Raw genomic sequence first — 26809 nt, 5'->3', positions numbered from 1 at the left:
CATACATACGCCTCGGATCATACGTAATGCACGGCGGCCACGACTACGAACAAGACAAGCACAGTCACCGCGACCAGCGTGGAACACAACTTCACGTTTTGCCACCACATTCTCTGCTTGATGCGCACCGCCTTGCGCTTGAAGTTGTGGCTGGACTGGTTAAGCTTCGAGGTGCGGTCCACAAGCAACGAGACCCGCTCCTGGCGCTGCAGAAACTTGTCAATATTGTCGTTCATGAGCTGGATGATATCCTGGAGATCCTGCTCCGTCGCCTCGGCGGTGCTCGAGTCGTGGTACGTCAGGAGCTCCTCGTGGAATTGCCGCACGATTGTGCGGACGTGCTCCGCGAGCTCCTCGTCCGAGCCGTTTGAAATGGACTTTAACTCGGTTAGCAAACGCAGCGGTAAAATCTTGGGCACATCGATCTGCGAGAAGCACACGTACGTCGTGGCGTCGTCCGCTGTCCCGTAGTAGCAGTCAAAACCGTCCAGCAAAGGGGTCGACATTTTTGTCACCTTATTGCCCTCCACATGCACGACCTTCGGTATTACCAATTCCTCCACGAGGCGCTCGAACACCTTGGGCGTGGCATTTTTGCCAGCCCTGCCTAAAGACCCGTACCCCGACGTCTGGTCGTTATAGTACTTCGCTACAACATCTCCCCTTTGTATTACTTCCAAGTACGTTACTAGGTCGAAAAGTTAGCATTTGTCGCACGAGGCGCCCTGTGGCGCAAGCTACTTGTAACCATACCGTTGTATTCCTTCATCTTTGTGCCCTGCTAAACCTGTGCTGAGACCTGTTTTGGCGTTGGAACACGGTTATCCTTCGATATTGGTCAACTATAGTAATCTATCGTGGTCTATGACCTTCATGTCTATGTCTATAAACTAAACTATAAGCCAGCAGGCGTCATGGGACGAACTGTGGAACTTGCACAGCCGTGACAGCGTCCTCAGGCCACTCGAAGTAGCCTTCTCTTTGTAGTTCTTCGATGTCCATTGCCCTCTTACCAGTGTCTTTTAAATATGCGATATAGCCCTCCTTCAAAGACTTGATAGAGCTCCGGAGTTTGATCTGGTCACCGGTCCACTCGACACCGAAGTAGCCACCGTTGCCAGCCTCGCGAATTTCACGGTTCAGTCTTTGGGAATACTGAACGTCGCGAGGGAATTGAAGGTCGTGGTAGTTGCGGCCGTCACCGTTGGTTTCCTTGAACCATTCATCGTAGCGCTTCATGACGTCGAGCTCGGGCAGTGAGATACGTCCGCTCCACACGCGGGCCAGCCACGCACCCTGCGTTTCGCTCAGCCGTGTGGGCAGAACGTACTTGGGCAGCCCGATAACGCCGAATGTTGGAAGGTTGTAGGGAACAATGTGGTTGTAGAGGTTGTGCAGACGTGAGCCGTCAGTGATCAGAGAGCTGAGCACGGAGTCACCGCGTGATTGGTTGGCGGCTGGCTTAGGCAGGAAGGGCAGGGACTTGAGGTAACCGGTACAGAATATTATCTTGTCGACGTTGACGACCTTTTCGCCATTGACAAAGTGCAGGGTCTTGGAGGCGGCGTCGAAGCTTTTGATGTCGGACACGGGCTTGATGTTGGGGTCGTATCCCGCTGGAAGCGAAGTCTCGCTCCGCTTGGACTTGTAAATAGGCTTTTTCAGGTACGTCGCCAGCTCAAAAGCCAAGTCTGAACCTGACGCGCTGTTACCCATGATGACGATTTCACCCTCGACATCGCGAAAATCCTCAGGACTGTCGAAGTCCTTGGCGTGCGACACGGAGTTCGGAAACTTCTCGTGCCACTCCTTCAGGCCCGGCCTGTTGGGCACGTAAGGTAGGTCGTAGAAGCCTGTGGCCACGGCAACCGCGTCGAACTGCTCCGCGTTGGATGTGCCGTCAAGCACGTTTTTCGCTGACAGGGTGTACTTCTTAACTGCGTCGTCGTATGTCAGGTTGACAACCTCGGCGTTGAAGTTCACGTACGACTCAATGCACTTCGAGTAGCCCGCAATGTAATCCCGGACCTGCTCCCGTAGCGGGAACAGCGGTGTCGACGGCCCGAACGGATGCCGCTCGTATTCCATAAGGTACTTGGGCACGTTGGTGTCCAGGTACTTATACACTGCGGTCTGGAACACAGGCCCGTGCTCGCTATGCAGGTGCGGCTCGTTTCTCGCGTGCGGAGTCTCGCACGGGATCTGCGGGCACGAGGTCACTCTCTGAGCCTTGAACATCGGCTTGGTGTAGTTCCACAGCCCGCCGAACGAGCCTCTCTTCTCGAACACCTTGATCTTGCTGAATCGTTTCTCGTTAATCAACGCCTTCGTCAGCCCCGCGCCTACAGGGCCAGCCCCGATAACAGCGATGGACCGGATCTCCTTGGGATCCAGCGCCAGTCTCAATTTTGTCGCGCTCATCGGTCTTTTTGAGCAGTAAGCTTTACCAAAGCGCAAGCGTCTCCAGGAACGATTGGAACCTCGAGGTCCGCCGAGGGCTCGTTCCACTGGCTATTTAAGCTGTGGCCTTGACGGGCTATCGCATGACAAAGGATTTCGGAATTAAGAGAGTTGTGGCTCTTGCAACCCTGCGAGCTCGATGGATAACTAATACACACCCATAATCATGTGACAGCGCTCGAGCAGAGCGACGCAGTCCGCCATGCGGATATTTAAGGCCGGTTCGTCGGTCCTTGATGCCATTGTGCTCCAGAATCTGCGGTGTTGTATGTTGTTGTATTGGTGCGTGGAGCGCTACTATGTATGCGAAAAGTGTGTATATACAGAGAAAGTACCGATCAAGATAAGGAACTGGCGAAGCGAGCGTCGTACCAGCCTTTGACAACGTAGTGAAGTTCCCTGGGATGTACACCAGCGGCAGTGCGCGTAAGTTGGAGCTTGCCGGAGGGCCGAAGCATGTAGTTGGACGAATGACTGGTCCAGGGCTTGATGTCCGAGTTAACACGGACGAGTGAGGGCGCGCGCTGGTCGGGCCCAGGGCTCGAGGCCGTGGAGGCGACGAACTGGAGGTTCCAGGGCGCGTGGTCGCCGTGGAGGTCGGAGCGTGGCTCGCACATCATCTCGGACCACAGTTTCTTGCGGGTAATGAGGGCGAGCTTGATGTCGTGGGCGCTGACGCCACGGGTCTCCGAGGTAGGCGGGATCTGCAGGTCCCAGATGTCGCTGAAGCTGAGCTTGCGTAGGACCTGCTCGTCGACGTTGAGGTCCGGGATGAGATTGCGGGCCTTGGAGTTGGTCTCGAGCGCGTAGAGCTTGAGGAAGTTGGGGTTGAGCGTCTGCTGCCGCGTGCGGCGGTTGGGAAGATCGCTGGTGGGGCGGGCCTCACGCTGGGTGAGGCCGCGATGCGCGTCAACTCCGGCCGCGGGGTCGCGTGTTTTGCCGTGGGGCCAGTTCTCCAGCTCAACCACGTCCGTGTCGTAGATCAGCGACGAGCGCCGCGCGCTGCTGCGCGCCGGGCGCGCGTTGTCCGGGCCCAGCACCTGGGCGGTGCCGACGTTGTTGGCTGTGTCGATGGTCAGGTCCACGGACGTGCGACGCGGCACGGACGCGTCCCTGGCACCTCGCTTGTCGCGCTGATACACAGGACGGTACAGCTGGACAATGTCGCGCAGCTGGTACTCGTCTTGAAGGTCTAGGTCCTGCGGGTTGACGAGTCGCACGTTGGGCTGTCCGGGACAGCTCCCCGCGTGTGCAGCGGCGACAGCCACGGAAATGCCGGCGTTGCCGTTGTCAGGACCCAGCGGGTGCTGGTCCGACGCGCATAGGCCGCAGCGCCACTCATCCAGCGAGTCGTCGCGCATCATCGCCGCGCTGCCCTGCAGCGCGTAATCGGAACTGGCCACGCTAAAGATGCTGTGCGCGCTGCGTACGCTCCCGCTGCTGCTGTAGCTTGCGCTAGCGCACGCGCTAGAGCCCATGCCCGGGCTTACGCCCATGCTCATCGCCGCGCCGGAACGCGTCCTAGGCGATGCGCGCCGGCTGCGGCTGTTGAAGCGAACCTGTGACAGCACCGAGCTCATTGACGGGGTCATGCTGTAGGGCGCGGACGCGGAGGCGGGCGCGCTGGCGCCGGATCGCATGCCCGCGCTGCTGTTGGACCACCGGCGTGCCATTCGCATCGCCTTCGCCAGCCGGCCCGCGCCCGGACCTTCCGGCGTCCGTAGCCCGTCTATCCCCTCGCTGAGAAACCGCTCCATGCGGAACGCATTGTAGTCGTCCGTGTTTGTATGTATCCGTAGCATCTCTGCCATCTGTATCTTCGTGTAAGTGTGTGTACGTGTACGCGTGTGTGAGTGTGAACCTGCGTGTGTGCGTGTACCTGTCCTCACTGCTCTGAGCTGATGTGAGCTACTGCTAATTGCGAGTCTCTAATTTCTGTCGAGCCTAACCTTCGCTATAGCTCTACCCTCGCTGTACCCACGCTTCGCTCTAGCTTCCCGCCTGCTGGGCTTCTGGCTTATAAACTATCCGTCCTGCTCGTTCTTCTGCTGCAGCACCTGTCTTTACTTCCCCAGCCAAGAATGAGCCTTTAACCTTCTATATTCGCTCGTGATGCCGTGCTTCCCAGAAGAACCCGGCAGAAACCCGAACGAGCTCCACGCTAATTCTAGCACAGATTTTCCGACAATGGCCTTCGCCTCGCGTGGCTTGTGACTACGGATAACTGCAGGACCGTCGTGGTTCCTAGAGTTTGAGCGTAGTCGCTTCGGGTCGCGCCCTGGCTCTATTTGCGAGTCATGCCGCGATCGGCATAGCCGTGAAGAGCTGCGGGCGCCGTTCGCCGCAGAGGGAAAGGCACTAAAAATTTTTCTCTTGCATGTGACGTGCGTGAGATAAGGCGCACGTGAATAGCACGTGAGAAGCGTGTGATTAAGCACGTGATATGAATCACGTGGGGTTGGTCTCGTGCTCTGCAGTAGCGGGCGCCGCCATCACCGTCGCCAGGGCCATTCGTGCCGATGCACTACAGCTGCGAGGGCAGTGTTGGAGGATGTAGTAGGAGCGCTGGCGCCGAAGGCTTGGCAGCGCGACCCTCCTTCTGCTTCTTGCGCCGCTCGCGGTCTAGATGGTCCTTGCGCTGCTTGGCACGCACCTGGGTAAGTTCGGCAGGGAATGCCGTGCGCAACTCTTGCTCCAGCGCCTGGATGCACCACGCGCAGATGAAGGACTCGGGATGTGTCGTCGCGGAAGTTTTCTTGGAGGTAGGACGCTCGGTCGCGGCCTTGTCCGCATCGCAGTTTTCTGCGGGTTCGTCGGTGGCCTGGCGCCGCGTGCTGCGGCGCTGGCGTGCTGGCGCGACGCTGCCCAGTACCGCTGTCGCGAAATCGCGGTTTTGCAGGGGCTTCTGGCGTGACTGCGAAAGCAGAGCAAGCCACTCCGGGCGCTGGCAGTCCAGGTGCTGCCAGCGCAGACACGCGTCGCAGCACACCAGGGCCTGGGAACGTACTAGGTCCAGATGGCCGAGGTCTGCGCCCGCCTCGACGTTACAGGGGCACTGGAAGTACCACGAAGTGGCGTCTGGCTGGAAGTCCGCGATCGGTACGCCGTGGTTGGCCAGGTTCGACAAATCCTCGCGCGTGATGAGCAGTTCGTCCGGCAGCTCAAGCGCGCCGACATCTAGAGGCTCAGGAAGTGCCGGCGGCACTCCCACAAGCGCACCATGGAACTTCGCGCCGTCTGCAAGCACTGCACGGTCGACCACGGTCAGCACGCCGTCTTCCTCGGCGCTGGCGGCGCCTGGCGTGTCAAGGGCTGGAGAATCCAACCCGGGTGACGCGGTACCGGAGATGGGTGTGGCAGTGCCGCCGTCGAGAGTCCGACGGCGCAGCTTTTCGACTTTGACATCGAGTTCGAACCGCTCCCATAGCACGGACCATAGCAGATCTTTCAGCGCGCGTGTGTGTTTGGCCACCTGGCGTTGGCGCACGCGGAGAAAGTGGTCGCGCTCGTCAAGTTTTTCAAGCCATTGCGCCTCGAGATCGCGCCTCTGGGTCTCCTCTTCGCGTGCTACCAGTCGTGACGAGCGCTTCCGCCGCACCAAAAGCTCAGCCATGGATCTCTCGCGCTCACGGTTGTGCAGTAAACGGCGCCCATTAACCTCATTGGCTGCAGTGATAGCAAGCTGTGCGGCTAAGAACTCGCTCAGGCCCTTGTCGCTGCTTGCCACATCACGCATGTACTCAAGGTATTCAGTCCAGGACGCGGCTAGGACGCGAAACTGCACTGAGACTCGCGACAAGTAGTCATTGATGTCGGGCGCAAAGTCCAGGTGGAAAACCTCGATCTTGCCGTCGTCTTCGTAGCGCACCGAGCAGTTGCGGAATTTGATGGGCACTCGTAGTTGCGCGTCTGGTGTTGCGGTCCAAGTCTTCTCCACGATTTTGCCGCCGGGTAGCACCACCAGAGATACGCGATTACCCAGAACGCATTCGGGATACTGGAACAGAGCCAGATGCGCGCCTAGGTACATGCGGAACCCCGCATGCTTGCGCTCGATATACTTGATGCACGCGTGTAGGACCTCGAATTGCTGTAGCGCAGAAAGGTCAGCGAAGCGCGCCGCACCATCTGTGTACCAAGCAACTGCGTTCCGCTCGGCAAGGTTGTACTTGACCGCGACGTCCCATTCGCTCAACTGCGCTTTTTTGTTGTGTGTGACACACTGTAAAATATGCTGCTGAACTTGCAAGAAAAGGCTATCATCGGCGTTCGAGGGCAAGTCTTCGCACAGCAGCTTCTCATCGAATGTGATTTGCGAAAACATTGGCTTCCCCTCGTTCTCTGTATATGGGGAAGAGCACACGTTGTATAGCCACGAAACAACATACTGATAGTGCCAATCACGAAGCAGTTCTGGTGCGGGGTTGGGGCCTGGCGCGAGCTTCTGAAGCTGCTGAGTGTCATTCTCGTCAACATAGTCTTCCCACTGCAAGGGTTCGGCCTCACGCGTCCTCTTCATGTTGCTCTGAAGTATTCTTTATTATGGTTATTAGCGGGAGTAACCGATGCGATTTTGTTGGTATTACGACAAATTGCACGGCAAGACAAGATGCAAACAAACAAGGGAACTATTGTACCAAAACCCGCAGGTTAGCTTCAAGCAAGAACTCCGAGTTTGGCAAGGCCCCAAACTGGTCTCCGCGGTCTTTGCTTTACCATGGAGCAAATTTGGGGGCGCTTTGTGGCACCCAAAGCGCGGCGGCCCCAAAGGCTAAAAGAACACGTCCAACCACCACAGAGTTCGCGAAGATGAAGTTCAATAAAATCAGAAGCATTTAGAGCATGAAAGGGCAACACGCCCTAGTGCGTGCGCGTCAGATGTGAATGCGCTTTTCCAAAGTTCAAGAACGTCTGAAGCACGTGATCTCAGACTATGTTCTCTTCTACGAAACGCGAACCAATACTCCGATCACGTGCATATACACGAAATAATTAATGTCAACCACGTGATATGTAAACAGGGTGGGTAAGGCTCCACGTATGTTTAGCGGGAGCCATGGCACCGGATTTTTCACTTCTTCTCGCCAGCCCTTTACTTGCACACTGCCAGCCCGCGTGCAAGTGGACTTTGCTTCTGCTTCTCACCGGATTTACTACCTCTGCCTTCGGTTCGTATACTGTGCCATCATGTAAAAGTGGCAAAAATTTTGGCAAAGGGGCTATTCGACGACTCCAAAGGGGTGAACACCAGAAGCGAACGATCGAACCACTCCCGCACTTAGCTAGCTACGGGAGCGCTTATCCGGGTTTCCAAATGCCTTCTCCTTCTACAAACGACTACCACGTTAACCGGGAGTTCCGTATAGGCGCCGCTAGTAGCAATCCTGCCGCAATAGCGCCTGCGACCCCGCGGATGATGGGGAAACAGAGCAACAGCAGCGAGTCTAGCAGCGTGAATGGCGGGCTCATGCCCGCGGTAGACGTGGCGACAACTATTTCCACACATACCTCCGCTGCACAGGGAGCGGCACACTCACAGCCCGTGCCTCATCCAACTCCGGCGGCGACTCCCGCCAAACAGTTTCACCGCAAGTCGCTTGGGGATTGGGACTTTCTTGAGACAGTGGGAGCTGGCTCAATGGGCAAGGTCAAACTCGCCAAGCATCGCCTCACACACGAGGTCTGTGCAATTAAAATCGTTAACCGCGCAACTAAAGCGCTCATTCACAAGGAGTCGCAACAGCCACCCCCTCGGACTCAGGAAGAAGTACTGGAAAGAGAACGCAAACTTGAGAAAGAAATATCGCGTGATAAGCGCACAATCCGTGAATCGTCGCTTGGTCAAATTCTCTATCACCCCCACATCTGTCGCCTCTTTGAGATGTGCACCATGAGCAATCACTTCTACATGCTTTTCGAGTACGTCTCAGGTGGGCAGCTGCTCGACTATATTATTCAACATGGGTCGCTGCGCGAGCGCAGTGCCCGTAAGTTCGCGCGTGGCATTGCCAGTGCCCTCCAGTACTTACATCTCAACAACATAGTGCATCGAGACCTCAAAATCGAAAATATTATGATCTCCACCTCGGGTGAGATCAAAATTATTGATTTCGGCTTGTCCAACATGTTTAATCCGAAAAAGCAGCTCCATACTTTCTGCGGGTCTCTATATTTCGCTGCCCCTGAACTTCTCAAAGCATGCCCTTACACAGGCCCTGAGGTCGACGTATGGTCTTTTGGCGTGGTTCTCTATGTTTTAGTTTGCGGGAAAGTTCCTTTCGATGATGAAAATTCCAGTGTTTTGCATGAAAAGATAAAACAAGGTAAAGTTGAATATCCACAACACCTTTCTATAGAGGTGATATCGCTCCTATCAAAAATGCTTGTGGTTGACCCTTCAAAGAGAGCAACTTTGAAGCAGGTGGTCAACCATCAGTGGATGCAGCGTGGTTACGATTTCCCAGCTCCATCATATATTCCTCACCGCGTGCCTCTAACGGCTGATGCACTTGATCCAACTGTGATACAAGAGATGTACCGACTCGAATTTGTTGACAATACCTCGGAGGCAGCTGCGTGGCTGACTAAAATAGTCACAAGCACCGACTATCAGTTACTTGCTAAACAGTTTTGGGCCAATGTTTCCAAAGGCGGTGCTTACGAAGATCCTACCCGCGCGTTTCATCCCCTTATTTCCATTTACTATTTGGTTGAAGAAACTTTGAAGCGTAAACTTGCAAAACAGCAAAAAAGAGCTGCTATATTGGCAGCAAACCAGACTCCTCAAGCTCTTGATGTACCACTTCCCGCAAGTCAGCCTCCAGCGGCCATGGCAGGCGTACTGGCCACACCTGTTATTCCTGGAGCTCCTGCTGCGGTTAACTCACCAATGAAGAAGAACATCATAAACGAAAGACCACCAACAATGAGCCCTTCGGCCGCACTTTCTCCAGTAAAGCCTAAACCTACTATATTAATCCCACCGAAATTGGCGATTCCAGAGCAAGCCCACACTTCTCCAACAACCCGAAAATCCAATGAACTAGCATTACCACCTACAGCAGATTTAGATGTGGTTCTATCCCCAACACCCCAATCGCGTGATTATGATCAAGCTACGGCTGCGCTTCAAGGAAGATCAGGTTCTCCTGGCGCTCCATCTGCTCCCTCAACATCCGAGAAATCTAAATTCGGCACCATTTTCAGGCGCTTTTCTCAGAAACGTCACAATCAGCAGTCGCAACAGATTCCACCACCAGATGCAAACACCGGTGTAAAGAAAACTCACGCAAGGACAGTATCCGAATATGTACCGCCCTCAAGAATGACAAGTTACGGCAGTGCGCCTATGCCTAAAGTCATTCCTCCTGCTAAGCAACAATCAGACTTGCCAGCTCTTCCAGCTGATGCAGCTGATATGGTCAAAAATCAACAGCAACAAGTTCAGCAAAACGTTGAAAGGCTTACCATCGCCGACGAGGACAAGCCGCTTCCCACTCTCGCCGTTCCAAAAGGCAGGAAAATGCATCCTTCTGCAAGGGCTAAGTCTGTGGGCCATGCTCGTCGTGAGTCACTCAAGTTTATGAGGCCTCCAGCAACTGGTAATATGGATCAACAAGTGCTCAATGGCAACGACGATGGATTTTTGGAGAATAGCGATGACGGCAAGTCCGACGACGTGGCTAACACTGACACTATTATTACAACAGATGACCGGGAGCTTTCAGACCAGGAAATCATCAACTTGGCGTCAAAAGCACCTGTCGGCTCTATGCCATCCATTGATTACCCTCGCTCTTTGTTTTTGAAGGGCTTTTTCTCCGTGCAAACTACCTCTTCTAAGCCTCTCCCTATTGTTAGGTACAAGATTATTTCTGTGTTGAAAAAGATGAACATTGAGTTCAAAGAAGTCAAGGGCGGTTTCGTGTGCTATCATAAGCAGTCATATATTCCTCCCACGACTCAACAACCTCAGCAGCCTGTCATAGTGTTGAGCGACGCCTCATCAATGGGTAGTGGAAATAGTGGTGCTAGTGCTCATAAGAGAAATCAAACTATTCCACTGCAGCAGGGAATGCATTCACGCCACAATTCCATTCGGCGCAATCCATCCATGGGTAAACAGCAGTGCCAACAGCCCGGCATCACCGCTACGCCGTTGGCCGCCAATACGCATGAAAGAAATCTTTCGGTTACTTCACCAAACCCCAGAAATAGCAGCATACCCGAAATTTCGAGCGCGTCTTTGGAGTCTTGGGACCAAGATGACATTTTAACTACGTCGAAGGCTCACAACCTAAACAACGCGGACAACGCGTTTGACAATTCCTCTGAGGCTAAGGAAAGACCGCCACTAAAGTTCGAGATTCACATCGTCAAGGTGCGCATTGTGGGATTGGCCGGTATCCATTTCAAGAAAGTTTCTGGAAACACTTGGATGTACAAAGAACTGGCATCTCATATACTAAAGGAATTGAACTTATAAGACCAATACTAACCGTAGATAGGTTATAATATAGTGTATAATAGAACGGTGACTTGATAATATTTGTAAAAACAGGTTCGATAATAGTTAAGGCAATCTGCGAGGCCATGAAGATGCGCCTCCGTTGCCAACAAAGTTCTGCGTTCTTCTCTTGTCATTTTCACAAGATCCTATCCATGTATTTAAGGTAACCAGCGCCTTGCAAAAATAGGTTTATCCTTCCAACAAAGCTTCTAAGCTTTTGTTGGCTTGTGAGAGAAGCTCCATATCCTCTATAATGTAATTCAGTAACACATGCTTTGGGATCCTTTTGTTGGGTGTCCTATCCGGCTTGAGTTTTTTTCGCGGTACGTTTTCATCCGGTGAACGCTCCTTTAGCTGAGCTTCTTGTGATGCCATGACGCTCATCCTAGGAAACCTTATGAGCTTTATTAAATCGTCAAAGTTAACCTTGATGGCGTTTCTCCGCTTTTTTTCTAAGACGACATGTTTCCATTGCTTGCGCTTTATAGGATCATTTTGTAAATCGACCGGAACTTCAGAATCAGAGACAGTTATATCCGGGGACTTGATGACCGCTGGCGCATAGTCGGCAGGAACGATGGATGTTCGTTCCTTTGAACGCTTCTGTTCACCTCCAATGTGAAGTCCTGGTGTGCTTTCTGGTTTGTGTACAAATTCCTGGTTGTGAACAGAAGGCTTTTCACATGGGTCTTGGTGTAAGCCACGCGGCAGCTCGTCCCACGCCGGCGAAAACGGATCTTTAAGGGGTTTGCCATCACCAGCGACAAGGCTATCCAGAAACTGCTCAATTGCAGCCGATTCGAATTCGCTTAAAAGACCAGCACGATGCGCCTCAGACTTACGTCTCAGGTGTTCCACTTCAATGTCCTTGTGGCTTCCATCCAGGTGCGCTCTCAGGGGATCAATTTCGCGTTTCACTAGTGATGCATCAGACATACTCCACCTGTCAACCTCATTTTCTACCAGAGGCCGGCCGGCTGTATGCTTCGAATTCTGATCCTCGTTGTTTATCATCTCATAGGCAGTCTCGAAGTCTATTTCGAGGTCGAAATCAAAAATGTCCAAAAGTCTATCTGTGTCCATCTTCCTTAATTGAGCGTATCACAAGATTAGATTCTCTGGACCTCAGCGGGTAGTCGAGCCTTTAACCCGTCTTTCATCCACTGCTCTTCCCAAGCGTAGATGGATCAAGCACCAAACTTGACAATTTTCACATGTCATGAAGGGACTATATTCTAAGGGCGTTGATAGCACTTCTGACGAGGAACAAGTGCCCTAAGTTGACTAAGTGAAAGTAACGAACAAGTCGTAGCGGAATCTAGCCGGTAAAGATTCCTTTGATTATGCTTATGTTATCTATTTCCTCCATGGTCCTCTTTGACAGGTTTGTATGAGGTGACTCTGGAGAAAGAAAAAGGTTTCTCATTGCGCATCGAGAAATCTATTCTTTCTCCGCGATTATCAAAAGCTCCAGAACTAACCCACTTGAGCCTCTGGTGTGTTTTGTGAGCATGTTTATGTATTCGCAGCTTCTCCTCAAACGAATACTTGTCATTGCGTCTAGTAATTGTTAATAGGGATAGATCATCATCAATACTCAGGGACCAATGACAAAGATCCGCATTCTTGATATCTTTGTCACGGTCATAGCCTCTGACAACATTAGAAGGCTCATCTGTTGTCACTAGCCGCAAGCAGGATCCGTCGGGGTAAAAACGAAAGTATCGGTAGTACGTTATCATGTGCACGGGGTTTATCCAAGAGGACGAGCCCTCCGCGCTAGCTCCTTGTCGGAGGTAATTCACCACGCTGATGTAGCAGCCTTGGAACTTTACGTATGCTCGTTCTTCGAGCATACGCCTGTAGTCCACACCCCAAAAAGCTTCCTCCAGCGTCTTGATACTACTGAGGCCATTGAGGGCCATCGCTGCCTTGTCGTAGTGCTGCAGAGAGTATATGTGTTGCGCAAACGTTCGGTACGGCTCGGGCTCTCTGAAGCATAGCCGATGAAACCTCCTGCAAGTTAAGGACAGGTTCAACCAGGATTCTCCTGATATGAGCACTGTTTCCAGCACGATCTTTTTAAGAATATCGTCCGGCAGCATTTCGAGTATCCAACAAGGCAAGTCATTTTGTTCGACCTGCTCCCCTGATTCCTTTACGAGATCACCAGCTTTTTCAGCTTCTTTTCCTTCTTGGGTGCTTGGTAGCCGAGACTGCAAAGAGAGTTTCTCCATCTCCCGCATCGTCTGGGTTTCTTGATGAACTAGCTTGCGGTACTGCTTCTCTACTTCTCCGTCCATCTTCAAGGCTCTTCTGTAGCATCCAATGGCATCCATCATCAAGCCGTCCTTTTCTTTCAAAACACCTCTCTTCCACAAGTTCACTGCTTCCAGTCCAACATTTCCGGAGTCTCCTAACAAATGAGACTCATGGTGAGTGTCATGGTGTATACCCGTCATCGGTGTCGGATTTTAGTTACAGATTCATAACCCTAATATCGCGCTCGATCAAATCTCTAACTTCTCTGAACTCACTTTAAGACGTTTCGTCTATAGTAATTACTAAAACTGACACACTTCTATAACGTTAACAAGCATCAATTAGGAATTAAGTTGCCAACGTCTCAGGTTCGTAAAGGATTGAAAAGGGACTTATAAGATGTGGGAAACGTCGGCACTGCCCATTTAGTGTCGGAAAGTGCACGTCGGTCTAGCGCAACTTAACAAAGAAAAGATGGAGACGCTAATTTCATCGTTGGACTGCTTAAAAGACAGAGGCTACGAGTTTGCTGTGTTAGTTAAGCGCCCTGATGCAGACGTCCAAGCTATATATTCAGACTCTGTCGATCCGGAAGCACAATTGTTACTTGAGAACGCCATGCGAGTGATTCCAAGAACAACAACCTCCTTTTCGATTGGATGCCAGCGCAATAAGCGCCAGCCGCCGCGAACTCAGCGCCTACTGTTGTCAGATAAGACCCAAGTGGATTTTTACTTCCAGAGCGTTTTTTGTGTTATTAATCAACAGCGATGCAAGGCCATCGCCAAGGCGTGGATCAAGGTGGTGGAGCCTAAGAAGCAATCCAAATATCCCTATATCAAAGGTGAAGCTTCCAAGCCATCATGGTGGCCAAGCGATGTGGTGCATCGTGGTTCGGACCACCTCAAAAAGCCCGAGCGGATTCGGCTTTTAGTCGCAATCCTCAGCCGGCATCTTCCTTCACTTAACGATAGTAAGCTCTTTCTCAAGCTGAAAAGGTCAACAAGCTCACTGCCGATTTCTGAAGACCCGTACCAACAGTGGGCTTTAGAAGATGCATACAATGTTTGCTGGGCCTTATGTACTGGGCAAGAAGTTGTCACTGCACTTGACTTGAGCTATGCATTGCCTCAGGAGTTGGATGATGCTTCAAGAAAAAAGGGTGATGGGTTCGAAGAGGCATTTGCGCTCGACAAAGGTAAATCAATCAGTTTTGAGAAATTTAGCAGACCAGGCAGCACGCCATTATCAAGCTCACGAAGCTCTTGTGGCGAGCAAAGCCTACAAAACAACGAAACTGCCCCAATCTTTCCGGATGCTTTAGAGTTTCCGACTTCTGATGAATCTGAGGATAACGTGAATACGAGGCCTTTTGCCCAGCAAGTTCTTGAGTTCCCCGATCATTTTTACTTGGACGAACTAGCTTCAAGTGTCCTAAATCAAGAAGCAGTGTACGTTGGAAATTCTCGGGTACCATTCTGACCTGTGTATATCTCGGCTGCGTCTATCCCTCAGTTCGAAAATAGCAGTGCAACCTTAAATGCTGCTTGAAGGAGAAGTTGTACGACGGCAGAAGTTAAAAGAAGAACCCTCAAAAGCCTATAAAGTCGCGAGCGCCATGCGACGAAAAGACAATTGTTACCAAAGTTTAATAGCAAAGAAGCCACGTCTTCAAATTCCGCCAATAAGGGTATCTATCTCTTTTAATAGAGTAAAATCAAAGTTGTACTCCAAAGCAAAGTCATCACCATTTGATAACGCTCCGAATAAATCATTGGCGTCGTTTCCCGCTTCGTTGTCCATGAATTTTCGGCCTAGCTCGTAGTTTAAACTTGGGGAAAGTAGAAACTCTTTCAATTCTAGTAGATATCGATTGTTTGAATTGTTTGCTTTCGAGCATTGTATTGCTAGAATGGCAGTATAGACCATGTAGATGCTGCACTTCTCAAATGTCCCGCATTTAGACTTGAAGCTCATAAGCAAAAGGTGAAGCTCTTCTATGGTTTCTTCGATCATGGTCTGGCTTTGTTTAAGCTCTTCAATAAAGGGCTTGTTGTAAGATAGAAGGATAATATAGTAGTGGTACCAAAGATAAGCGACCGTGGGGTTGAAGTCTTCATTATTCTCAAGGAACACCTTTGTCCACTTAAGCTCATCAGGCAGATTAAGTCGCCACTGGTTTATTTCCGAGTTGAATCTCTCTAAATGTTCACTTCTTTGGGCTAAAGATTCAGTCTGAATGAATATTTTACTAGCAAATAGTTCAGTGATTCTTGACAAAACGATCAGTTCCTTCAAGGGTTTCGCCATGGAAAGGGTAGCATGAGGATCATATAAGTAGTCTTCAATTCCAGTCTCAATGTCTGGGAGCTCATCGGTTTCTGGGACAGTGGAGTTTGAAAGTCGCAGAGAAGTTGAGCGACCAAATAAAACGCAAATGAGGTGATCTGCTATGTAGCAACCCCAGTAAATACGACTACGCACTTCGATATCGAGGCTTGAAAGTTCGTCCTCGTAAACATTGCTCCATGACTCGGGATTTAAATGCAAACCAATCTCGTGTGCGATTCTGAAAGCCAAGCCGGATGAATACCACGCTAGAGGATTTTCACCGTGCCCAATATCATAGAAAGCCAGGCAAAGCAATGTTTGGACAATGGCAAGCTTTGAAGATGAAGTCGATCCAACCAGCGAGCTGTCGTCAAGCTGGAATATTTTTTGAAGAACAGCTCTTTTAGCCAAGTTGTAATATTGGCTCGATTGATGATAGAGTTCCTGATTTTTACTAGAGAGTGTTGACCCCAATGCAGCTATTGCGTACACTAGTTCTTCGGAGCAGTAATAAGCCTTTGTGGAAGGCTCGCCAAAAAAGGCACTCAAAAATGTCTCTCGGTGTATAAATGTGTAATGGCCGGGGTAAAGCCACTTGAAGAACAGGGAAAATGCTTCCAGGATATGTAAACTCCTCGATAAGTTCTTCAAGCGAGATCTTGGGGTCTCGGCACTGCCTTCAGGGGCTTTTATTGATCGGTGATACGACAACGTTAACGAATTGGTCGGATAGATGCTTCCACCTATCTGCGCCCCGGGTGCGGGCGCATTTGGTGTACTTGTTTTCTTTTGATTCTTCTTTGATTTCAGATCTGCGACCAGTGCCTCCAGCTGGCTAATTTTGTTTTCCAGAGACCTCAGATAAGCAGCAGAGTGACGTCTTCTTCTTAGGTCCTGGTTGATTGGTACGCATTCCACACCATATTTTTGGCAATTAGAGCAGGGCGATTCAAGATTACATTTCCTCCGCCTTTTCCGACAGCTTTGGCATCTAAGCGAATTGGCGTTAGATTAAACAGAAGTGAGATAAATCATTAATTTATGGCATAAAAACATACGCTAAACCCTTGCCAGCAACCGCTGAAGACTCCTCTTCGGACTTCTCCATACAAACTATTTATGCTTTATTCCCAATTCTTCGAAGAGAAGAATTTGACCATCTTTGGAATGAAGGTCCGTGATAAGAGAGCATGAACATCTTTTTAAACGGGGTCAAAAGATAGCCGCCCTCTACACATGAAGCATTACATACCATAGGCAAATGCGTGGCTTAATGAGAAAATGAACAAATTCCGGCCAACGTTCTAAGTTAAGCGAAAGGCGTTTACAAAAATCCATTTAGCATCACAATCCTTGCCTAAATTTTTACTTAACTTGACGCTATGCTCCTCGTTAAGATATCTCCTCTAGCAACACCAGACACCTTTTGAACGGCAGCTTGACGGCTGCAACCGAAGCAGCTCCCCTTTTTTCCGTACGAATATTATCAGCATTATCAAACGAACACTTTGTGTTTTGTTCCGAAATCCAAAGTTTGCAGTTACGTTATAAGCTTGAATACTTGGGGTCTGTTGCTAAAAACTCCACATCATATTCAAAACAATGTATTGACTTCTAATTTCTTAAGAAAGAAACTATCAACTCGTTGGACTCCTCTGGATTGTCTAGGAATAAATTATGTCCTGAAGATGAAACCTCGCCGTATTGGGCATCAATCCCTAGCTTTTTCGCTTCTGTAACCATCTCAAGGCCTGCTTTTCTGTTCATCCAGTCATGGTCACCATACATTAACAATAGTTTCTTACTACGAACGTGGCAGAGGGAATCGAGTAGAGGATCGCGAGCCAGGAGCCTGTTGGTAAAGAGACCCGTGAATATATCTTTCGAAGTCTGGGTTAATGCATTCTTTCCATAAAACATCTCAAAGATATATTGCTTATATTTCAAGCTTGGGACCCGCGCATAGGCAGCTGTTATGTAATTCCAGCATAGCCTGGCACCAAGGGGACCAAGCCCCCGCAACACTTTTGTTTGCAGCTCGAAGATAGCAGGGGGAATGGCGGGCCCTTTTCTGATGTAAAACTTTGACGCAGGATTTTCAAAGTCCAACTTGTATTGAGTGTTGCTTCTCCAATTGTTGTTCACAGAAAAAATGTTTCTTTCGACGCCTAGCGGTGATAGAAGGCAAAGCCTTTTCACCGCATGAGGATACTTGACAGCATACCTGAAAGATATGTACCCACCGAATGAGTGCGCAACAATATTAATCGGGCCTAGCTTGTTGTCCAACCGCCACTGTTCCAGAGCATCCAAATAATAATCTTCGAAGTTTTGGATTGCGCTCTTGTGATGTAAGGAGTTGATAGTGTAAGGCAACTTAAATGTATCATTGGATATTTCTATCTTCAAGGGCTGTGGCTCGGTACAGCGGATTTCGAGTGGCTGGGGCGGCGAGAGACCATTTGCAGGAAGGTCAATGGCGTATAGGTCCCTGATGCATTTCGAAAGCCCTTCAAAGTTCCTATGGAATGCCATTGACGATGCAGCATAACCGTGTAAAAGTAATGTTGGTGTTTTGATTTCTGCCAAGGAGTTCTGAAAATGGAATTGGTTGACCTCGCCCATCATTAAGGTGTTTTCCATGGATCCATCGACTTTAACATCTTTCATTAGGTTATCTTGCAGCTGTTTCAATTGTATTCTAGAATCGTCATTCAAATGCGCGAACCACTCCTTCCATCCTGAAATCTGCGGAGTCTCGGCTGGCGGGCTAATCAATCTTTTTAGAAGCCGTCGCGGCAGGGAGCTTTGTGGCTTTGATTTAGTACTTAGCAGACGGAAATGTCTCAATGGGGCCCGCATCCAGTTTTCCTTTCAATCTCAATTTTGGTCAAAGATGGTCGCTCAGTAATCAATTTATAAATGTGCGAAAACCTTTCTGATATGCTACCATTAAAGAAAGGCAATTCCGTCAATAAGCAAAGGCGTGGAGGCCATGAGCAGCGTATGGGATGAAATAAGGCGCCAGGAAGAGCTCTCAGAACAGATGCTTTTACAAGCAGCAGAGGCGGGTGGGGAGGCTGTCGAAATCTCTGGAGACGAACAAGAATACGACTACGACTGCGAATACGACGAGTATATCGTAGATTCAGATGAAGAGGATTACGAGGCACAGTTACTTTCCGCGCAGCAGCAATGGGAGGAATCTCTTGAGCAATTAAGCCAGGTGTTTAACTGGATTCTGCTGCCGCTGGTGGGCAAATATCTAGGCCGCAGGACTGCGCTCCGAGTGTGGAAAAATGTTATGCAATATATTTGGTAGGGAAGCAGCTCAATAGGGGACCCCTTACGATGGATGATATTACGTATTAGCTTATGTTATTAGTCTTGGTCTTCGATTTGTTCCCAAAGTTTGAGCGCGTATTCGCGGGTGAACTGGACATGTATCGAAAGGAGTATAGATTTTCGCAGTGAATGTCGCACTTTCGAGTCTGTGCTGTCACAGGATATTATACGACATATCCTTATAAGCACCTCTATAAGCGCTATTGTCAACAGCTTACTATCCATGACCATTGACTCCTCGAAGTCAGGCCCCTTGGCAAACAGAAGATTGAGTTTTTCGAGTAATGCATATAGTGTGAGGTCGGATACCTTTGTATCCTGCAGGACGTCATGAAGTTGGTATAATGCGGTAAACTTATCCAGAGTTCGAAAGCTCCACAGTTGGATGTTGCACTGCCGCAGCTGTTCTTTTTGTAAAACGAAGGAGTTGAATACAGGCTGTTGACTCCTATTGATACGGAGAAAGTGTTCCAAAAACTCAAGCTCTTTCAAGGCGAGGTCTTTGCCCATAGTCTTCTTTTGTTTACTTCTAGGTGAACCTGTCTAAAAACCTTCAAGAAAGACCTAAAGAAGCGCTGAGCTGTATAATGGGTTTTAGCAGATGATCAGAGTAATGCAGTGCTCAGCTTAGTTCTGCACGAAGGGGTTCAGCTGTGAGGCGGTGCTTTCCATCTAAATTTTTGTTAATTTCTATGTAGTGAAAACATTAGTTTCAATTACATGACAGCATGAAAATGGGCCTCTTCATATGGATTTTGATAATACCCCAACTGGTTTTATCTCTGTTCTCGCCTCTTTTCAGGACAAAACCTGTTTTCAGATGGTATTACACAAGAGTCTTTCACCCTATATTTGAGGACGTTAACAGATTCCGATGGAAGTTCCGTGCCATTCCTGCTTTCTACCTTTCGATATATGCATACTGCACGTTTCTCTTTTTCAAGGACATTGAAGGCTTGATACGATCTAGGCTATTCGGCGTTGAGAGGCTTCTGATCATTCCTGTAGCCCTATCGGCCCCGATCATCACAGGACTTCTAACCATATGGATCAAACCGAAATCTACTTACGCCTCGCCAATGCTTGACGCGTACGACGAGCTGATCTTTCATTCCGGCGTCAGCTGTAGGACCTGCAAGCTGCCAAAGTTCGCCAGAACTAAGCACTGCCCTATATGCGACCAGTGCGTCCAGCTTGCCGATCATCACTGCGTATGGGCAAACAACTGCATCGGAAGAGGTAACTACCAGTATTTTTATCTTTTCCTTGTCTCAAATGTCTTTCTCACAAACTATGGTTTCCTGAGGCTTTTGTTTTTGCAGCGCTTCGTGCATTCCAGGCAGCTGCTGATTCTATCTATTCTCTTAGGGTGCTTCGGCGTGATCTTAGCGGTTTTCTCCTACTTCCAATTTGTTCTTGTCCGGGATGGAATGACGACCAATGAGGAGAACAAGTGGCTAGTGATTCACGACATGATACGAGCGCGCCAAATGGTGACCGACGACACTGGTAAATACTATTTCAGACTTCTCGCTGACTGCCAAGAAGATTCTGCCGAGTCTCTCACCAACCCACGCCACTCGTCTCAGGGCCCTAACGAGTTTCACCTAAATGACTCTAGTCCAGACATTTACGTATACTACTCCACGAACCCTTACGACAACGCTACTTATGATGTGAAAAACCCGAAGGAGATTCTAAGCACTGCTGCTATAACTAATATCTACGATGAGGGCGGGTTCTGGAAGAACTTGATGGCCAGAGTGGACTTCACATAACAGGCTTTAAACAAAGTAACGGACCCCGCGAATTTGAAGGTGCTTAGGAAGCTTCTTTTGTGGAATCGCTTATTTTTATTTCCTGGAATTTGTGTACCTTGAAGGGCTCATGTGCCTTATTCACGTATAAGTGCTTACAGTATTTTTCTCGGAAAGTATGCTGTAAGGCATTACTGTTAAAGCAAAGTCTGGAAGAGAGACTCATCGCGCATCTTACTAGAAAGCTGTCGATATTAGAAATATTCAGCGATTCAGCGGCCAGCACTGTGTAGCTGTGGATCTTATTACCTTATACCGAATTACAACTGTAGGCCGTCGAATCACGTGCGGGTAGAAATTTGTTCAATTACCTGCTGATCATAACCCTTTCATGAAGTTTATGAAGGTGACAGCGATGACTCAAATAAAAAAAATGAAGTCCAAAAAATTTCGAGTTTCCTTACATTAGAGGAGGCTCGAGTAATTACACATTTTATTTAATTGTCCAACACCTCTTTTTCACAAGTACCTAGCGTCTGCTGCAATGAAGGTGGAACTCTCAAAGGTGCCAATTCTGGGCAAGGACGTGGTGCATGTGGGATTCGATATCGCGGATCACATCGTTGACACCATTTTCCAGTCGTGTCCATCGTCGACATATGTGGTAATCAATGACACAAATGTTGAAAAGATACCACACTATGTAGATTTGTGTGGGGAGCTTCAGGCGAAGTTGAAATCCGGCTCGAGAATCTTGCAATACTCTGTTAAGCCAGGTGAGGCGCACAAGACGCGTGAGCAAAAGGCAGCCATTGAGGACTACCTGCTCAGCGAGGGCTGTACGAGAGACACGGTGATTATCGCCGTGGGCGGCGGTGTCATAGGTGATATGATTGGTTACGTGGCATCTACTTTTATGAGAGGTGTCCGCGTGGTCCAAGTGCCCACTTCCCTGCTTGCAATGGTTGACTCCTCTATCGGCGGTAAGACCGCTGTGGATACCCCGCTCGGCAAGAACTTTATTGGCGCTTTTTGGCAGCCTCAATTCGTGTTTGTCGATATCAAGTGGCTCGAAACGCTCCCAAAAAGAGAGTTTATAAATGGCATTGCAGAAGTAATCAAAACGGCCTGCATCTGGAATGCTGAGGAGTTTGCTCGCTTGGAAGAAAACGCAGACCTGTTTTTGCAAGTCGTCAATGGCTCAAAAACTACCCAGGTATCTGTGCAGGGGCAGGTTCATGAGCTCTCACTCACTAACATTGATGCCATGCTGGAACATGTTTACCGTCTTGTTCTAGAGAGCATCAAAGTCAAGACGCATGTGGTATCTTCCGACGAGCGTGAAGCTGGTCTCAGAAACCTGCTAAATTTTGGGCACACAATTGGCCATGCTTACGAAGCTATTTTGACACCACAAGCCCTTCACGGCGAGTGTGTGTCGATAGGTATGATCAAGGAGGCTGAACTTTCTCGGTACCTGAACATATTATCCCCTACACAGGTTGCGCGTTTGACCAAAATCTTGGCTGCCTATGGCCTTCCCATCTCTCCTGACCAGAAATGGTTTAAAGACCTAACTCTCAACAAGAAAACCCCGCTAGATGTTCTACTCAAAAAAATGAGCATTGACAAGAAAAATGATGGGTCTAAGAAGAAGGCAGTTCTTCTAGAAACTATCGGCAAATGCTACGGTACATCGGCCCATGTGGTGTCTGACGAAGATATCAGATTTGTGTTGACAGACGAAACACTTGTTTACCCTTTCAAGACTCTCGAGAATGGCCAAGAGAAGACGATTGTTCCACCCGGCTCAAAGTCTATATCTAACCGTGCATTGATTTTAGCTGCCTTGGGTGAAGGTACTTGTAAGATCAAAAACTTACTTCACTCCGATGACACCAAGCACATGCTTCATGCTGTCCAGCAACTAAAGGGTGCGACTATTACATGGGAGGATAATGGGGAAACTGTGGTTCTTAAAGGTCATGGCGGCAGCACTCTACAGGCCACTGCAGAACCTCTCTATCTAGGTAATGCTGGCACTGCCTCTAGGTTTTTGACCTCGGTCGCAGCTTTGGTAAACTCGACTTCCAGCCAGAAGAGTGTGGTTCTTACAGGTAACGCAAGGATGCAAGAAAGGCCTATTGGCCCACTTGTCGACTCATTAAGAGAAAACGGCATCAGCATTGACTACCTAAATAAAGAGAAATCTTTGCCTTTGAAGATCAATACTGATTCCAACTTCAAGGGTGGTAGAATCGAGCTAGCTGCGACAGTTTCTTCCCAATACGTGTCTTCAATCTTGATGTGCGCCCCCTATGCTGAAGAACCTGTTACTCTTGCCTTGGTTGGTGGCAAACCAATTTCTAAGCTGTACATTGACATGACAATCAAAATGATGGAGAAATTTGGAATTTATGTAAAGGCTTCCACTGAAGAGCCTAACACTTACCACATCCCTAAAGGGCATTATGTCAACCCTCCAGAATACGTTATTGAAAGTGATGCTTCGTCAGCAACTTACCCATTGGCGTACGCCGCGATGACCGGAACGACTGTAACCGTTCCAAACATTGGCTTTGAATCTTTGCAGGGTGATGCAAGGTTTGCACGCGATGTTTTGAAGCCAATGGGTTGTTCCGTGACACAAACCGAGACCTCTACCACAGTAACTGGCCCACCTGTGGGTGGGTTGAAACCCTTGAAACACGTTGACATGGAACCAATGACTGATGCGTTTTTGACTGCATGTGTAGTTGCAGCTGTTGCTCACGACGGCAAAGAAGGAAGCCGCAATACAACTACCATTGAAGGTATTGCTAACCAGCGTGTCAAGGAATGTAATAGAATCCTGGCAATGGTTGACGAACTAGCCAAGTTCGGAGTCGAGGCGAACGAATTGCCTGATGGTATTCAGGTTCATGGTCTTTCCTCGATTGATAAACTGAAAGTTCCAGAGGCTATTCATAGCTACGATGACCACAGAGTGGCTATGAGTTTCTCGTTGCTGGCAGGTATGGTTGGTGCAACTAAGGACGCGCTCTCAGAACCTGTCAGAATCTTGGAAAGAAGCTGTACAGGAAAGACTTGGCCAGGCTGGTGGGATGTTTTGCACACTCAACTTGGCGCCAAGCTAGATGGATCTGAGCCTCTTCAGTCAGCCGTCAAAAAGAATTCGAACAGTAGTATTGTCATCATTGGAATGAGAGCAGCTGGAAAGACGACAGTTAGCAGCTGGTGCGCTAATGCTTTAGGTTTTAAGTTCTTGGACTTAGACACTGTTTTCGAAGAGCAATACAAAAAAGGAAGCGTCAAAGAATTCGTTGCCGAGCATGGGTGGGATGCATTCCGCGCCACCGAAACCAAAATATTTGAGGAGTCTGTCAAGAAATATGGTGAAGGCTATGTCCTCTCCACCGGCGGTGGTATTGTTGAAGGCGCAGCTTCAAGAAAGTCTTTGAAGCAATTTGCTAGTCAAGGTGGCATCGTGCTGCACTTGCATCGTGACATCGACGAAACGATAAAGTTTTTGAACAGCGATCCAACTCGGCCAGCATACAATGAAGACATCAGAAACGTTTGGGAGAGGAGAGAGGAATGGTACAAAGAGTGTGCAAACTTCACTTTTTATGCGCCACACTGTACTTCTTCTACCCAGTTTAACCAACTGAGAAAGACTTTTGAGACTTTCATCAGAACAATTAGTGGAAAGCGCGAGGTGAAAATCCCGACAAACAGATCAAGCTTTGTTTGTTTAACATTCGACGATTTGGCCGCGCACAAGGAAAAAATACCTGATATCACTGCGGGCTGCTCGGCTGTTGAGTTGCGCGTTGATCAACTGAAGAGTTATGACCTAGATTTTGTGGCGAAGCAGCTGAGCATATTACGTTTGGCGTCAAGTTCTTTACCTATCATTTTCACGATTAGAACTAAAAGCCAGGGCGGCCAATTTCCTGATGATGACAAAAGCACTCTTGGAAGTCTTCTTTCTCTTGCACTAGAGGTTGGCGTTGAATTTGTTGACATGGAGCTCACTCTCTCCAGCGAGCTACAATATTCATTGGTCAATAACAAGCGAAACACTAAAATCATAGGCTCTCACCATGATTTCGATGCCAAATTTGACTGGAACGATTCCGAATGGGAGAACCGCTACAACCAGGCTTTATCACTTGACGTGGACGTTGTCAAATTTGTTGGTACAGCAAAGGATTTTGAGGACAATTTGAAGCTGGAGCAGTTTAGGCTTCAGCACACTGCAAAGCCCTTGATAGCCATTAACATGACTGACGTGGGCAAGATGTCCAGGGTGCTTAACACAGTTTTAACCCCAGTAACTTCAAGCCTTCTTCCTTCAGCCTCAGCCCCAGGTCAACTCACTCTCTCTCAAATCAATGAAATCTATACCCTGCTAGGTGGCTTCTCTGCAAAAAACTTTTATGTTGTTGGCTCACCAATCAGTCACTCTAGATCACCAGTTTTGCATAACACTGGATACAAAATTCTAGGGCTGCCTCATAAATTTGAGAAGTTCGAAACCAGCTCTGCTTCTGAAGTTAAGGACAAATTACTATCCAAATGCAAACTCGGAGGGCTTGCAGTCACTATCCCTCTCAAGCTCGATATTATGGAATTCATGGACGAGCTCAGCGAATCTGCTAAGTTGATTGGTGCTGTTAATACAGTAATCCCATTGGGAGATGGAAAATTCAAAGGTGACAATACCGACTGGCTTGGCATTTACAATTCTTTCCTTGCCAACGGTGTTCCTGAAAATGTTAGAGGCAACTCTGGGTTTGTGATCGGCGCTGGTGGTACATCTAGAGCCGCCGTATATGCTCTACATCAATTGGGCTGCTCGGACATCCACCTTGTGAACAGAACGGTAGAAAAACCTCACGACTTGAAAAAGAGTTTCCCATCGGAATACAACTTACACGTACTTGAAGACAGTCAGCAAGCTGAGGGTATCAGCGGGAGTGTTGCACTAGCTGTCAGCTGTGTGCCAGCTGACAAACCGCTTGATGATAACTTGCTAGCAAGGGTCAGGGCCGTTTTGGCAAAGGCACAAGGAACATCTTTCAAGCCAACATTGCTGGAAGCAGCCTACAAGCCAGCTGTCACGCCAATGATGAAAACTGCTTCTGACGAGTTTAGCTGGCACATCATTCCTGGTTCTCAGATGTTAGTTCATCAGGGCGTTGCTCAGTTTCAGCTCTGGACGGGATTTAGAGCACCTTTCAATGCTATCTACAGCGCTGTGACTGAAGAACAAGCCTGAAGCCAAATGTTCAAGTTCTTAATTACATACGATTGATACGATATATTGCGCTTTATTATGAAAAATCTAGATGCCAACGAAGTGTTTTCCTTTGACTGTAGTGTAGTGACATGCCAATTACTTAAAGTAATTGGCATGTATCGAATTTCAAGAAATCACTTCTGTCACAGGGCTGTAATCACGAATTTTTTGGCAAAGTTCGCAAGGTCAAAAAGCTGGAGAATTTGCTGCGTCCCTTCATGTCTCTTTGTTTTACAAATTGCAGACAAAAGGGCTCAAGCCCTTTGCAGTCTAATAAAAGGAAATGTTTTGAGCTTTAAAAGAGTGCATGTAGCATTGTTGTAGCAATGTCTCTCTAACTTCCTCCCAAACTTAGAGGAGCCTTAGAGCTGCAACCAAGAGGAGGAATAATGTTACCAATCATGAACTTCCTTGCAGAGCAAACGCAGAATTTTAAAATCAACCATCGACAAGAACTAAGTTATAAAACACGAAGGCATTCCGCAAATAAAGGCAACTCATACCTATAGTTCTTGTCAAGCACCTTTAGCATAACAACATGAAATGTCGCAAAGATGCTCACAGTTGCTTGTACGGATCAGAAGGTAGAAAAGGAAAAAGCTAGTATGCCTTGAGTTGTTGCTTAACCATCAATTCCTGCTGAGATTGCAGGTGTCTTAGAGCGCAAACTCTTGGTTTGTGTTTTCACTGGTGCCCGGCATCTGTTATATTTTCGCAGTTCTCATGTGTCACTAGGTCCGCTGATCAACGTTTTGCGGTATGGCCATTATAGAAAGATGCCTTTGTGTTGGTTTTAAAATCGAAAAAGGTGCGCAAGCCATAAAACAAATTTCCAATAGA

At 48.7% G+C, this 26809-nt stretch overlaps 14 protein-coding genes across 14 annotated transcripts; 5 read left to right on the top strand and 9 right to left on the bottom strand.

Annotated features, from left to right (window-relative positions):
• Positions 1-17: 17 nt before the first annotated feature.
• On the bottom strand, positions 18-769 carry NYV1 (Nyv1p; the record flags this gene model as incomplete). The annotated part of the gene is made up of 2 exons (XM_002555567.1): positions 18-688; positions 754-769. 2 exons carry the CDS (start codon positions 767-769, stop codon positions 18-20), a joined length of 687 nt encoding a protein of 228 aa, XP_002555613.1.
• Positions 770-912: 143 nt separating this feature from the next.
• On the bottom strand, positions 913-2421 carry KLTH0G13354g (KLTH0G13354p; the record flags this gene model as incomplete). Its single annotated transcript, XM_002555566.1, has 1 exon — positions 913-2421. One exon carries the CDS (start codon positions 2419-2421, stop codon positions 913-915), a length of 1509 nt encoding a protein of 502 aa, XP_002555612.1.
• A 377-nt stretch (positions 2422-2798) lies between these two features.
• On the bottom strand, positions 2799-4271 carry GIS3 (Gis3p; the record flags this gene model as incomplete). Its single annotated transcript, XM_002555565.1, has 1 exon — positions 2799-4271. The coding sequence occupies one exon, from the start codon at positions 4269-4271 to the stop codon at positions 2799-2801; it is 1473 nt and encodes a 490-aa protein (XP_002555611.1).
• Positions 4272-4984: 713 nt separating this feature from the next.
• Positions 4985-6979, bottom strand: IOC2 (Ioc2p; the record flags this gene model as incomplete). The annotated part of the gene is made up of 1 exon (XM_002555564.1): positions 4985-6979. One exon carries the CDS (start codon positions 6977-6979, stop codon positions 4985-4987), a length of 1995 nt encoding a protein of 664 aa, XP_002555610.1.
• Positions 6980-7516: 537 nt separating this feature from the next.
• On the top strand, positions 7517-10945 carry KIN1 (serine/threonine protein kinase KIN1; the record flags this gene model as incomplete). Its single annotated transcript, XM_002555563.1, has 1 exon — positions 7517-10945. One exon carries the CDS (start codon positions 7517-7519, stop codon positions 10943-10945), a length of 3429 nt encoding a protein of 1142 aa, XP_002555609.1.
• Positions 10946-11158: 213 nt separating this feature from the next.
• Positions 11159-12052, bottom strand: INO2 (Ino2p; the record flags this gene model as incomplete). The annotated part of the gene is made up of 1 exon (XM_002555562.1): positions 11159-12052. One exon carries the CDS (start codon positions 12050-12052, stop codon positions 11159-11161), a length of 894 nt encoding a protein of 297 aa, XP_002555608.1.
• A 269-nt stretch (positions 12053-12321) lies between these two features.
• Positions 12322-13431, bottom strand: HRT3 (SCF ubiquitin ligase complex subunit HRT3; the record flags this gene model as incomplete). Its single annotated transcript, XM_002555561.1, has 1 exon — positions 12322-13431. The coding sequence occupies one exon, from the start codon at positions 13429-13431 to the stop codon at positions 12322-12324; it is 1110 nt and encodes a 369-aa protein (XP_002555607.1).
• Positions 13432-13705: 274 nt separating this feature from the next.
• Positions 13706-14713, top strand: KLTH0G13222g (uncharacterized protein; the record flags this gene model as incomplete). Its single annotated transcript, XM_002555560.1, has 1 exon — positions 13706-14713. One exon carries the CDS (start codon positions 13706-13708, stop codon positions 14711-14713), a length of 1008 nt encoding a protein of 335 aa, XP_002555606.1.
• A 189-nt stretch (positions 14714-14902) lies between these two features.
• CHA4 (Cha4p) lies at positions 14903-16670 on the bottom strand (the record flags this gene model as incomplete). Its single annotated transcript, XM_002555559.1, has 2 exons — positions 14903-16553; positions 16621-16670. 2 exons carry the CDS (start codon positions 16668-16670, stop codon positions 14903-14905), a joined length of 1701 nt encoding a protein of 566 aa, XP_002555605.1.
• A 506-nt stretch (positions 16671-17176) lies between these two features.
• KLTH0G13178g (KLTH0G13178p) lies at positions 17177-18424 on the bottom strand (the record flags this gene model as incomplete). Its single annotated transcript, XM_002555558.1, has 1 exon — positions 17177-18424. One exon carries the CDS (start codon positions 18422-18424, stop codon positions 17177-17179), a length of 1248 nt encoding a protein of 415 aa, XP_002555604.1.
• Positions 18425-18557: 133 nt separating this feature from the next.
• MIM2 (Mim2p) lies at positions 18558-18884 on the top strand (the record flags this gene model as incomplete). The annotated part of the gene is made up of 1 exon (XM_002555557.1): positions 18558-18884. The coding sequence occupies one exon, from the start codon at positions 18558-18560 to the stop codon at positions 18882-18884; it is 327 nt and encodes a 108-aa protein (XP_002555603.1).
• A 59-nt stretch (positions 18885-18943) lies between these two features.
• On the bottom strand, positions 18944-19417 carry KLTH0G13134g (KLTH0G13134p; the record flags this gene model as incomplete). Its single annotated transcript, XM_002555556.1, has 1 exon — positions 18944-19417. The coding sequence occupies one exon, from the start codon at positions 19415-19417 to the stop codon at positions 18944-18946; it is 474 nt and encodes a 157-aa protein (XP_002555602.1).
• Positions 19418-19635: 218 nt separating this feature from the next.
• Positions 19636-20685, top strand: SWF1 (palmitoyltransferase SWF1; the record flags this gene model as incomplete). The annotated part of the gene is made up of 1 exon (XM_002555555.1): positions 19636-20685. The coding sequence occupies one exon, from the start codon at positions 19636-19638 to the stop codon at positions 20683-20685; it is 1050 nt and encodes a 349-aa protein (XP_002555601.1).
• Positions 20686-21208: 523 nt separating this feature from the next.
• On the top strand, positions 21209-25948 carry ARO1 (pentafunctional protein ARO1p; the record flags this gene model as incomplete). The annotated part of the gene is made up of 1 exon (XM_002555554.1): positions 21209-25948. One exon carries the CDS (start codon positions 21209-21211, stop codon positions 25946-25948), a length of 4740 nt encoding a protein of 1579 aa, XP_002555600.1.
• Positions 25949-26809: the final 861 nt, after the last annotated feature.

Source organism: Lachancea thermotolerans (assembly GCF_000142805.1).
Source record: "Lachancea thermotolerans CBS 6340 chromosome G complete sequence".
Classification (NCBI taxonomy): domain Eukaryota; kingdom Fungi; phylum Ascomycota; class Saccharomycetes; order Saccharomycetales; family Saccharomycetaceae; genus Lachancea; species Lachancea thermotolerans.
The sequence above is the reverse complement of the archived record's forward strand: the minus strand, read 5'-3'. Positions and strand labels throughout refer to the sequence as shown.